Here is a 13,917-nt window from a genome sequence, read left to right as displayed (position 1 = left end):
CACATTGGTGGCAGCGGTGGGATGGCTTCCTAGGAGTATAGAAGCATCCAGTAGACACCGGTATCATCTGTATTTAGAATTGAGGGCAACACTAGCATTTGTGCAGTGCCCCTGGCTATGGTGGTATGCAGTCCAACGAGACACTTGGTTGGCAGAGGGCGTTCAGCCAGAGGGGGAGGGCTATGATGGCCCTGGCCTGTTGCTAAGGGCCATGGAGAAAGACGATGACTGTGGTAGTCCGGAGGAGTCACGGTTCTGGGCTATTTATTGTTACCGGCAAAAGATGCTGCCGTTCCCAGGAGCTATTGAGCTGGGACGAGACCTCACCCACCTAGTTACTATAGAGTGGGAGTTGGAGCAGTAATACCAGAACCTAAGAGAAGCATTTCAGCAGCATCAAGTATCACTGGGAGTGGAGATGGTCGGTCCCACTACCCAGCACCAGGTAGCGTTACCGCGAGTTGAGACAGTAGATTCCCCAGTGACAGTATGGTTTAAAGGGAGAAGAGACAACCGGTCTCTCTCTCCCAGGCGGGTTGCAGAGTAACAGGGAAAGGAGATTGTAGGTCCCTCGTCCCAGCAGAAGCCAGCAACACTGGGGGTGGAGATGGTCGGTCCCACTACCCAGCACCAGGCAGCGTTCCAGGGAGAAGAGACAACTGGTCTCTCTCCCCAGCGGCAGCTTACCTTACAGGGAGAGGAGACAACCAGTCTCAGCAGCAGCTTCCCAACCGGGCCCTGGGGGTATCGGATGAGACGGCAATACTCACTGACCCCATCCCAGTGGAAGAGCTGGCCTCAGAGCAGAGCGTAGCTGGCTTCTGCCCTACCAGTCCCATTATTACAGCGTGGACTGCCCCCAGGTCCCCCCCAGCAGAAGCACTGGCATTCGGGCAGAGAGCAGCTGGCCTCTGTCCTCCCCTTTCTCTTTGTCCAGGGCCTGAATACCCACAGGCCATCCCAGCAGCAGAGCTGGTTACAGGGCAGAGCGCTGCTGGCCTCTGCCCACCAATTACTCACAACTCCGTGCCTGGGAGCACGAGGGAGATCTGGGGTGATGGACACCCACTCAGCAACCTGGGGCATACAGGGCAGAGCCGGACACCAGAGGCCACCAGGTCAAGTGGTTGTTTATGGGTGGGCTACTCGACTGTAATAATACAGCAAGTGTATAAATATAGGTTCATGTAATAACCTGAATTCAATCAAAGATTTTGTGTCACATTGTAATTTGTAGACTGCATGTGACGGTAGTCACCATCACTGGGGATGGAAGACAGACACTATGGGTGGGCTCCCAAATTCCTTTTGTGTTTTGTCATATTGTGCCTATTATTTGTGCAGGGTATGTTGAATATATTGCTGGTCTGTGAATCTCCCCCTCCCCCATTTTTCCTGTCCTATTGTTTCCCCAGCAGGGCGTTGTCCCAGGGACACTGACAGACCAGTTTAATCTCCCATCAGCCCTTGCTATTGTCTGACCCCACCCTTCCATGCACTATAGTAATCTATGTAACCTATTGTATGTAAATGAGGCTGTTGGGGGCTTAAATTATGTGTGCTGTATTCATTAAAGGAGTTGCTGTTTAACCTTCACCATGTGTCGTCTGGTGTTTGGTCCAGGGTGGAAAAGGCCCTAAGTGATACCAGTCAAGTTTCGGCGTCTGGGTCTGAAGTGTTTCAGGGTCCCTGATAGCTACAAGGAAGCAAACTTGGCGGAGGTACTCGGTCGGAGTACTGGAGCTCCGTTACATTGGTTGGCAGCGGTGGGATGGCTTCCTAGCAGCTGGAGAAACGTCCCTGGACACCGTGCCTCTACTGGGATCCCATTGTGCTTTGTGGAATTCATGGAAATGGATAGAGCTAGCACCCGTGCAGCATCCCCATCTGAGGAGGAGTTACAGCGGAGGCTACAAGCAGCTCTGTCCCAGTACGATGGCCCTTTCTTAACAAAGGGTGAACTGAACCGGTGGGACTCGATCCGTCGGGATCTCTGGAACAATGTTCTTGAGGAGGTTTGTTGTCTCCGGGGAGAATTCCTCCCAACCATTATGCAACAGTTTTGGGATCAAGTTGATTTGCGGATGCAATTCTTGGGAGAGCAGCCCCTGGCAGAATGGGTGTTTAAATTAGAGGCGCTGGTACAGAAAGAATTGTGGCTGGATGATTCTTACCGGGCATTAAGGTGGTATGCAATCCAGAAGTACCCATTTCTAGCAGATAATGACCCTCCAGAGGGTGAGGACTATGATGGCCCTGACCTATTGTGGGAGGCCTTTGAGGATAAAATTGAATTGGGAAGTCCTGAGAGGTCCCGGCTTTATGACATTAGGGAAAATAGGGAACACCTACTAGATCTCTCAGAAGCAACTGACCTGGAACCTGATTTGACCCACCTGGCCACCATGGAATGGGAGCTTGAACTGGATTACAAGCAATTGTTTGACTCTGCACAGCAGCAGGTACCAGAGACTGGGGATTTAATAGACCTTACATCTGAATATGTTGGTCAGGTAGATGTGGAAGGAACCGTATTTTCCACACCTGAATCACGGGGATACTGGGCAGTCATCCCAGATCTCCCACCTCCTGGCATGGAAACTCATGCAGCAGAGGTAGAGGTTGTCGGTCCCCCCCTTCAGCAGCAGATTGAGTTACTGGGAATAGAGGTAGTCGATCTCCCTCCCCAGCTGAAGTTTGCGTTACAGGGAGAGGAGGCAGTTGGTCTTTTTCCCCAGCGGCAAAGTGTAACACCAGCAGAAGAGCTGGCATCAGGACAGAGGACACTGGCCTCTGCCCCCAACTTGCAGCAACGCCGGAAGTTGAGAACAGGGAGGACAGCCTTTCGGTGATGGTGGAACTTGAGGAGTACACCACCACCCCAGCTGAAGCGCTGGCATTGAGTCAGAGCGCTGCTGGCTTCTGTGTCCAACTTGCAGTGACGCTGGAGTCGAAGAGCAGGGAGATCAACCTTAAACTATGTGTGCTGTATTAACCCCTTAAGGACACATGACATGTGTGACATGTCATGATTGCCTTTTATTCCAGAAGTTTGGTCCTTAAGGGGTTAAAAGAGTTGCTGTTTAACCTTCACCATGTGTCGTCTGGTGTTTAGTTCAGGGTGGAAAAGGCCCTAAGTGATACCTAGCAGTGCTCATTAGGGGCAGGATGGTGTGTAGTGATAGTAAAAAAAAGTCTTTAAAGAAAAGGAAAGTCGGGAACTGTAGATGGAAGGAAATTATGGCAATTTTAGGAAGAAGCAACACGCTTTTCTGCGGAGAGGAGAGGAGCAGTGGGTGGGGGGAAGTGAGGGTATGTAATTGTGTAGCATTTGGTGTTAAGGGTTAAAAATATTTTGGCAAACAAATTCTATCTCCCTAAAATTAATAAAGAAAATACAAATGTAGGGCAGAAACGAAACAAAAGAGCTCCTTGTAATTGGGGATATTTCTACCCTTCCACGACCCAAAGATCTAACTTACCTGCCCTGAAGGTCTCTCCTAACGTTGGAGCACCGAGACGGGTCAGAAAAACAAAAAACTGAAGCCGGACTGGGAGTGCACATAGAGGATCTCCTCTGACAAGCAGGTAGCGCGGGTGGGTCCAAGATAGCCGCCTACTTGGAGTTCTCTGAATATTTCTCTCTCGATGAAGACGTGGAAGAACATCCCGACACACGGCCTCCAGGCCCAGCACCTGGGAGCCCAGACTCCACTCCGGTGACCAAGTCCTTCTAAAAAACAGTTTTGGCTGAACTCCAGATCACTATACTGTTGGAGACAGACGAGCAGAATGGGGACCCTGAAGACTACTGCTGGGGAGCAAGCCCAACAACTCACCTCTTTGCAGCACACCGTCAATGACCTACAAAAACAGAACGAAAAGCATGGACAGCAATTTGCAGAGATAGAAGTTATGAGACGCAGAACAAATCTGAAGATCAGAGGCATCAGGGAGGATATACCAGCAGAGAGCTGCCCTATCTCCTGAGATGCCTTTTTGCCACACTGTTGCCTCCAAGGCAGGGAAAAGCCGTGGGATTGGAGGGATTCTTTCGGGTTCCCAAATCATCCAAAGCTCTAGGAGGAACAACCCGAGAGCACTTCAAACATGGCAAAGATAAGGCTGCTGTGGTAGCAGCAGTTAAAGACCACTCACCCTATGTCTTGAGGCCATGCCCCTTACTTTCTATGCAGACCTCTCAGGTGGTACTCTGGCATGGAGAGTACCACCTGAGAGGTATCAGCTGGCTACAAGTTCTAACTAGATGTTAAACCCTTGCAGCGCATAGGGTTTTTAACTATATGCACGCTGACTGCTAGTGCTACCAATAGATCAGATTGTTAAAAATCTGGGCCTGTATTTGAATCATCCGGGTTCAGATTTGAAACATCTGGGTTCAGATTTCAGCTATTTTACTGCATTTGGTCCGCCTGAAATCCAGAAATAATTCAGGCTCATTTGAATGCTGGATTGCATAATCTGGACATTCTGTTAAATTGTATGAATCTGTATAGTATGAATCTGTATGAATCTGTCAATCTGTTAAATTGTATGAAAAAAAATCCAGATTTTGCTGTCAGGAGGTCCCATATGTAGCCAAATGGTTTTGCCCTGTTTGGCACAGGGGGCCATTCGGAGTGCATAACCCTGTAACAGGAATAAGGTCGACTGGTGCCCAGCTTGGGAACCAGACCTGCCCATCTATGTCCTCTTTTCCTTCTCTGCTGGCAACAGAGACCACCACCAAAATTGTTTAGGGCAGGGGTAGTCAACCTTTTAGTACCTACCGCCCACTTTTGTTTGTTTATTGATGGTAACATTTCTTTACCGCCCACCAGGGCCGCAGTAACTCATTTTATAGCACAAGTGCAATTTAAATTTTTATTTTTTTTGGAAATGAGTGTTTTCTTACATTTATATATTTTTCCCTTTTTTTCTATTCTCCTTTTTTTATATGTGTGTCTGTGAGGTGCTGTGTGTGTGAAGGGTGTAGTGTGTGTGTGTGTGTGTGTGTGTGTGATGTGAAGGGCAGTGTGTGTGTGTGTGTGAGGGGTGCTGTATGTGGGGGAGAGGTGCTGTATGTGGGTGAAGGTGCAGTGTGTGTGTGAAGGGTGCAGTGTGTGTGAGGCGCTGTGCGTCTGAGTGAGGGGCAGTACATATGTGAAGGGGGCAGTGCATGTGAGGTGGCAGTGTGTGTGTGAGGGGGGCAGTGTGTGTGTGAGGGGGCAGTCCTTGTGAGGGGGCAGTGTGTGTAAGGGGTGTAGTGTGTGTTTTTGAATGAAGGGTCCATAAGGTCTATGCTTTGTGTGGGTAGGTGAGATGTAAAAATCTAAGTTAATGTCTCCCCCTCCTTTCTTCTTACTTTTTACCAGGGCGAGGGGACATAATGCTGAAAGCCCTGGCGGTCCAGTGGTGGCATGTTCACTTTAGCCTGCCACTCCTCTGGCTGCAGGCTGACACTCCTGTCCTCCTGCGAGCGCAGCACTGTATTGGAACGTTGCCATGGTAAAACACGGCAACCCTCTGACCAGCATGCTCGCGGGAGGAACACAGAGCCTCCCAGGCCCTTCACTCACTCTGCTGGAACTAAGTGCCAGCGGGCCAGTGAGGGAGATCTTTGATCTCCTCACCAGCCCATGAGGGCTTACTGCAAAGCTGACTGCATGGACCGGTAGGGGAGATGAAAGGATCTCCCTGTCGGCCTTGGTCCACAGCCATCAAGGCCCACTTGGCGTTTTCTGCAGAACCCACCACCGCCCACCTGAAATTCCAAACCGCCCACTAGTGGGCAGTAGGGACCAGGTTGACTACCCATGGTTTAGGGTATGGCCTTGTCCTCTATCCACTAAACAGGCAGAAATCACCTCTAGTCAGGAATCAATTCCTCAGAGGTTTCCCAACAATGTCTTTACAAAGATGATTTTGACCCATAGGCCCAAGTGATTCTGTCACCACAACCTTCAAATAACAGACAGCATTCCTTTTCAACAGGCAACCACAAATTATTTATTCACCACTAAGACTAGCCTCAAGCCACACAACATTCAACTTCAGGTGACACAAACAAAAGATGCAAATATTGTACATGCAAATTATCCAGCTTAAACATTCTCGCAATTATGAAAATAGAGAAGGACTTCAATGGCAATGACACACTCAGAAGATCATCCCATTACAAACCCTCACTAACATTACATTTATTGAGCATGTGTCCATAAGACAACCTTTAAATCTGTAAACCAAGTGGGAGCAAGGAAGCTAAGTTTAGCGCACATCTCAGCCTCTGTGCTGGTCCAAAGTGTTTGGATTGTGAGCATGCTGTCTAACCATAAAGGCTTTGGTTCTCTCTTTGTTCCTGCTTTAAGCATATGAAAAAAATCAAAACGATATCATCACCATAGATATCTGGCAAATTCTTCCCCGTTCTTATTTTTTTTCCCCATGTGCAGATAACCATACAGGTGAAGGGTACAGTTTCTTCCCAATGATAAGAACCTGACTTACAGCTCTGTAAGGTATACACTGGTAAACACTTAGGGTAGGTGAATAAACTATATTTAATGTAAGCATTTCTTAACAACTGTTAAGCAGAGCTCACTATCTGAGATAATAAAGGTTCCCGTTTTATATAAAAAAAAGGAAAAAGATTTACAGTAAACTTTCTATTGTGATTTAACAATAGGAAGATATTTAGATACAAGTTTCCCCAGGATAATAATATCACATAGGAATATATTTGCACTGTAATTTAAAAAATATTTGTATATGATTCCCAGGGCCAGATTTACATCTCAGGTGCCTGTAGATGCATCATTCTCAGGCGCCCTTACCACCATACAAAAATCCATTTCCCTGTTGCATTCTCCGTTATCTCAATCACTCCATCCTGAAGTAATATTACATTATTATAATGCAATTATTATGTAGAAAGTTCAAAATGCATTTGAAACTATATTTAAAAAGAATATAAAAAACATAATTGCCATCATGGTAGGCTTACTCAATTGACAGTATCCTACTAGTAAATCTGTCCCTGACTCTAGTATAATAAAGGGTTACTCGCTGTAGTAGTTATGTTGACAGGAGTACGCTGGCCCAGTTCCTAGCTAGCGGGGCATACTGTTTAGTAATGGTATGCCTCTTTGCCTGTGCTCCAAGGCTCCCTGCTGCTGTGGAGGCACTCTTCTACCTTCTGCAGAGCTGCAGAATCCGATCCAGTCTCCATTCAATGCATAGCACACTATGCAAACAAAAATGCTAAGTATTAATAGAAGCAAGCCCAGAACTCTAGCTTTAGGTTGACTGACGACACACCTCGTGACGTTGCTGGAGTTGGAGTTACACTTCTGACAGCCAAGGGGCTACAGTCAGAATGTGCAGCATTTTTAATGCAAAACGCTGCACGTACAGACTTAAGGAATCATGACCACTTCAACTCACTGAAGTGGTCACAGTTCCCGGATTCACCCTTCGAATACAAAAAAAGTAAGCTGAATGGTCATTTACTTCTTTCCTCAAAAATGTTAAACTCAAAAAACTCTGCAAAACCATTAAATATTGTTGTTCTTGTACTATGGCCATACCTAGAGACCAGTTTCATTTAGATGCAGATTTTCCTCTATACGATATGAAAGTGACACTCATCTAGAAAGAGCATGGGACTGTACGATTCATGTGACTATTTTGCTATTAAAGCATTTCATATCTTACTATATTAGTCACCATTACACATATTTTCTTCTTGCACACCCCTGAGCCCTGAGACTTCTAAAAGCTTTAGCGTGATTTATTAGATTACTTGCAGTGTTTTGTTTGTTCTTCCACCAAAAACAACTAGTGCCAATAAAATGTATAAAAAAAATCATTTTGAAACAAGTGACCAGCAGACAGTAACAATATTGCACACTTACATATGTTTCCTGAAAGGAAATATTTTCCCCAAATAAAATGATTATCCAGTGTTTTACTAGGTCAGTTGCACACTTTACAAATCACTTTCATTCTCATGTCTTTTGCATTTTGCAGTAATATACACCCCAGATAACACACAAAATGTCATGTGAAGGCAGAAAATGCAGCCAAAAGAATGACTCACAATAATTAGCAACGGAATAAGGAGGATTTTATTTCCTTTTTGTAGCTTTATTTAAAGCTTATGTTCATTTTCTGTGTTGGACGCTAACTGGACATGTCTAATGTGACAAATGTTTTATGTGATTATTTCAATAACAATGTAATGACTGGCATGTTATTCTTCTAAGGGCATATTTTTTCATATTGGACAAAATGTGTTTTTTCAAGGCCCCAGGTGATGTCCTAGTTCTTTTACCACCAACTTGGTGCTTGCATCAACATGAACATTTGGAACCCATACTGCAATCACACTAACATTATTTGGAAGTATTGCTAGCTTTTTGCCCTCACTACTAGTACATTTTGGTAGTTTTTGTCTCTAATGCTGTATTTTTGTATCTGCTGTTAAAAAAGTCATATATTCACCAAGGGCTATTATTCTTAGTTCTAGAACATTTGGCCCCTCTTCTACTCTATATTTGCATGATTGATGGGCCCAGGAATTCAGTCCTTGTGGTGTAGAAGTGAATGAAACCACAAAATAGGGGCCAATATACACCTAGTGTTGTCTTAAAGTGACTGAATATGTTATAAATGCCTTTTTTTAGGGTGAAAATGACCCTAGTTCCTAGTTCACATGAGTAATCATAAACAGTGCAAAAAAACTTGGTCAGCTCTCTTCCGTTAGTCTGTTAAAACTCCATTTATGTTGAATCAGTGACAAACAAAGCAACATTCTGGGCCTGACAAAGGCCAAGCAGAGGACAAAACGTTGCTTTATCTGTCACTGTCCAAATAAAGACGCCGTTTTTAAACACTGGTGAAACGCTGACCAATTTTTTTTTGTCTCTATGACGTAAGGCTCTTCCAGTCACTGAATGAAAGTTTCTGCCCGATAGCCATAAAATAATTTGCAATGAGCTTTTGGAGAAATTACACTCCTTCCATCAATGTCATCATTCCATCAATTTCAACACTGTAAACAATAACAAGGCAGCTCAGTATATATGTAGCCAATACAAGAGTGTACCTTTAATTGCTATGTAACCCATCAGCTAGCTATAACAAGCTTACCTCACCGGTGTCTTCCTTGCTTACCATAGACAAATTTCTTATACTGTGCTGTTTTCAGAGGCATCTGCATGAACTTATTCTGTAATACATTTTATGGAGTCTTTTCTTACTGTTGTGGTAAATAACATCTGGATTGTTCAAACAGTCGCAGAAGTCTTTCCAGGATATGCTTCTATTTTTCTTGTCTTTCTGGGAACTCATGTTTACCTCTTTTTTTTAGATTTATATTAAAGATTATCGTGATTTTCTTTTTAAATTTTGTTACATGCATTTACATATGTACTTACAGTTGCAAGATGATAACATAATCCATATATATAGGACCCATTTCCAACCTTGTTCATAAACAACTGCCGGTTTTCAACTGGTTTTCAACCCTGTTGCTACTCATTACTGGTTGCCACTAACCCCAAAAATCTTAATTCTGTCCTGCTAAATCTCTAAACAGCCTATTGAAACAAAAAGTATTGTTGTAAATGTTTCCTTAGAGCGTTTAATAATTGATACAGTCATATCATATCATCTTAAAGATACACTATAAATAATGCAATCAGAACAAAAATATTGTAAGTTCAATGTTTGGCAACTGTAAAAACTCGAATACTCTGTAAGATGGATTGATGTCACATGGAAGTTATTTCCACGATCAGGGAGGTCCTTTTCCAAAGATCATTTTGATGGAGTAATGCCACACCAAGATAAGTCATATATCCTGCAGAATATAAAGTAACATTTCTGGAATGATATAGTGAAGCATTAATTATTTTGGGGGGCAAAGATTTGCTTGGGAAAATTCCAACTGAAATGTAAATAAAATGTTATTTGCATGTCTATCGCTGTTGGATATTTAATACATCGAATGACAGAAATCGAGTGTTACATTGTTTGTTTGTTTGTTTTTTTTCCCATTAGCTGGATCGAATATTTCTGGTAAATCAGCTACAGTGGTAATCATTTAACATCATAAAAATGACTTGACTAAATGTACTGTCACAGCTACTTCTGTAATCGTTAGTGGTGATGGCAAAAACTATTAACCTTCCAGAGCCTGCTGGGGTGAATTATATTCCAAGTGGTGTTTCAAACTGATGAAGTGTTGGTTAGGCAGCACGCACAGAAAGTTGGCCTGGACTCATGGAGGCCTTGAATTGGAATGTAAACTGGTTTTGTAATGTGCAGTAAATGCAGATTAATCACCAATGAATGCCAGCCAATGATATGCAGCACTTGATGTATGCCACTTATATCTAATCATTTGAAATAGTTTAAGCCATTCATTATGCTTAGGTTAAGAAATAGAAGGCAGAGCACTGTTAACTTTGAATTCTGACAATTTAAAGGGACATTCATCCCTTAGAGACAACTGTCTCATTCAAAGCTTTCGTTGTCTCATTCAGCAGGCAGAAAAAGCAGGTAAATATGATTTTTTTTTCATATTTATCAGCTTCTTCTTACTTGCGCTTTCCACACCAATGTCCAGCTAAATAATCAGTGTCGTATTCCTATGATGGAAAGTTGAATTGCACATGCACGACTTGTGAATATTATATATATATATATATACATATACATACACACATAGTCGCATACAAATACAAACATTCATTACACTTGCTCTTTTTTTTCTGTATGCAGACAATCAGTTTGCCATTATTGTGTCTCTGACTCTAAGCATCCTTTGCACTTTTGTTTGCAAAAGTTGCTAAGAATGCACAGTTTCTCATGCATAGCTAGTGCTAATTCACGTGAAACTGGGATGGGTAATATAGTGGATGGGTGAGTGGCACTGGCAGGTAAGAGGTGGGGTGAGGCTGAATAAAATTCCGCTAGATGAGTAAACTGACAAAGTTTATTGTAAGTTTATGAACATTTATTACACACTATTCACATGTTTCTTACTTTCTTGCTTTTCAGATTGTACATTTGTGTAAACGTGTTTGCTGATTTAATAAAAACTCGACTAGTGACAATTAACTTTTGTGTAGTGTTTTTAACTGTGTTAATTATGTCATGCTTGGCCTATTGCAGGGTTGTTTTTTGTTGTTTTATCTTTAAGACGACTTTTCTATAGGTAACAGTGTGATAGAATGACAAATAAAACACAATAGAATTCAGGGTGACTTTCAGAACACAAGTCAGCAATTTCTAGTGATTGTGATTAAGAAAATATTGATTCTGTTTTTTCTTTGTTTTACTGCCTTTGTTAATTGTCTTAAAACTGTAGGGGAAAGAAAAAGGCTGTAAAAACATGCAAACCAAACAAACCATAAGAAAAGGTCTCATTTTAAATTAAAATATTGGCAATTCCAAAAATAATTTCAGCAGTAACAGTAATGAAAATGCATTTTACAACAGTTTTATGAACATGGTGACTATTACCTAATATAAACATATGTGATTTTAACAGGATTTGCTAGAAGATCCCTTGTATATTGGCCTGAGACATAGACGAGTGAGAGGAAAAGCTTACGATGACCTTCTGGAGGAATTCATGCAAGCTGTGACAGACAGGTACTCAGTGATAGTATTCTACCATCTTGGCTTTCAATGATTATCATAGAACTACTGAGATCTAACAAACATGATACATACTGATGTCAAACTATAGGTTTGGATGCAAGCATATAGGATTGACTATTCAGATAGAAGAGAACTGTCACTGAGTCCAGGATAAACTTGGACTTATGACAGTAAGGTCAGTGTGGGTGGTACCAGATCCACCCTGGGCTTGAACCCTGTTAATGATACAATATATAAGAAAAAAGAGAAGGGGATCCCAGACTCAGCAAGAGTGAGGGATTCCAGACTGGTAGATAAATAGCCAATACTACAGAGCTAACCAATATATCTACAATAACTAGGTAGGATAAACCACCATAAATCCTCCAGGGAATTTATTAAGCCCATAGTATCCAAATGAAAAAATAAGTTTATTGCTGTACATAAAAATTAAAAAAAATTATATAATTGTTCTAAGATTCCCAGCTGGGGAGTGGTGAGCAATTACCTCTAAAAAATATGTGGAAAATAAACCCTTGACTGTTATCATGAGCAGTGTATATTTTCTGAATACTCTTAAATGCATCTAGATATTTTTGCCTAAACAGGTACAAAATTGTCACAAGGGGACTATTTGCTAAAGAGTGCGCTGGGTAGTATCCACTGAGAGAGAAAAAAAACTGCACAAAGTGGAGGTGGAGGACGGTTAGATTAAGAGGTGGAATAAGTCTGGAGATGATGTAAAGTGAGATCTCCAGAGGGAGCAGATTAGATGATGTAAAGTGAGATCTCCAGAGGGAGCAGATTGTTGGCGTTGCTTGTAGTTAAGTCAGAGAAGCTCCTAGGATATAACTACCTTGGTGTGGAAGCTAAAATGGTATAAGCCACAACAGTTTCACTATCAGATAGTACAATGGTCTGCAGCTCCTACGAAACCACCTATGGGTATTCAATGCTAAAGTATGTGTAGACGTCCTGCTACCTACCACCTTGAAATTCCAAATAGGGCTACAGCTCCTAAACAGCTTCAGGGGTGTTCTAAGCTAGAAAGCTGATCCACATTAACAACCTGTCCTTCCCTCATAATCCTATCAAGACTACAACATCAAAACCCTCAAACTAGAAAATTAAAGTCATATAGAGTGCATAGTGCTAAAAATATGAGAAGACAAAATGCCCGACGTGCGTTTCGGTGCTGCTAATGGCACCTTTGTCAGGGGCTAACCTCTCTTTTTTCTTATATATAGGATTGACTACATTTAAACCTTATGACTGATAAAGGTTTTATTTATATCGTTGTAAAACACACATAACAGGAGACGCTGGCCTGGTCAGTGTAATGGGAACTTTCTCTGTCTTTTTATTTAATAAAAGAGAGGTAAAGCGTGGTTCTCTGAAAAGTATGAGGGTAGCTGGCAACAAAAGTATAAGTGAGAAGTGGTGGAGCCCAGGGCCGGATTAACATAGGGGCTGATGGAGCTGCAGCTCCAGGCCCAGGCCCATGGAATAGGCCCATTGAAAAAAAAACAAAAAACATTTTTTTTTTTTACACACACACTACTCTTAGGTTTGCCACCTGACTGGTATTTTACTGGCACAGCCGGTATTTGAGACTGCCTGGCCGTGCCGGTATTGCAGTAATACTGGCAATACAAATGCAGGTATTTTTCTCAGAATAAGTGGAGATTACTCTGCAATACCAGCACCGGCCAGTAGGGGTCACTGTGTGGAGAGAGGCAGGGATAGGAAGTTACAGCATATCCCCATAGACATATAATACCTAGACGCCGCATTGACCTTGGGGGGCCATGAAATGTGGGCGCCATTTTGGGCCGGTCACCCGGTCTGGTATTATATGTCTATATATTAGGACTTCTGTCCCTAATTTTTTTAATTTACTTTGACTTAGTGACAAATCTCACTTTAGTAAATAGTAATGTGATTGAGTTCTCCTATTCTCTTTATGCTATCTCCATGCGGACTTCAAAGTGCAAAAGACAGAGCTCTCAATAATAAAGAGTTGTAGATATCTACATTTTATTTTGCATAGTTCCAAAATCCATATTAGTTAAAAATAGGTGAAAAGTAAATACATTACAAATCAGGCAAAGATCCAGTCCCAGTTTAAAACATGTATATTAAGATGATAGATTGTTGGTGTTAGTTCACTAAACTTATAATTTTAGCAAACCTAAATCCAAATGCAACGCATAGTTTCAATCTGGAAATTAAAATAATTTCAATGTATTGAGTAAATTTAGTCGATAA

General features: G+C 42.3%; 1 protein-coding gene across 1 annotated transcript in view; it reads left to right on the top strand.

Annotated features, from left to right (window-relative positions):
* The window catches only part of ME1 (malic enzyme 1), a 460,205-nt gene that overhangs the window by 238,557 nt on the left and 207,731 nt on the right, over positions 1–13,917 (top strand). The window contains exon 6 of the mRNA XM_063441145.1: positions 11,558–11,661. Within this exon, the coding sequence (XP_063297215.1) occupies positions 11,558–11,661 (104 nt within the window). The remainder of the gene's footprint in view (positions 1–11,557; positions 11,662–13,917) is intronic.

Source organism: Pelobates fuscus, chromosome 2 (genome assembly GCF_036172605.1).
Source record: "Pelobates fuscus isolate aPelFus1 chromosome 2, aPelFus1.pri, whole genome shotgun sequence".
NCBI classification, from domain to species: Eukaryota; Metazoa; Chordata; class Amphibia; order Anura; family Pelobatidae; genus Pelobates; species Pelobates fuscus.
Note: the sequence above shows the minus strand (reverse complement) of the source record. Positions and strands in the feature narration are given on the sequence as shown.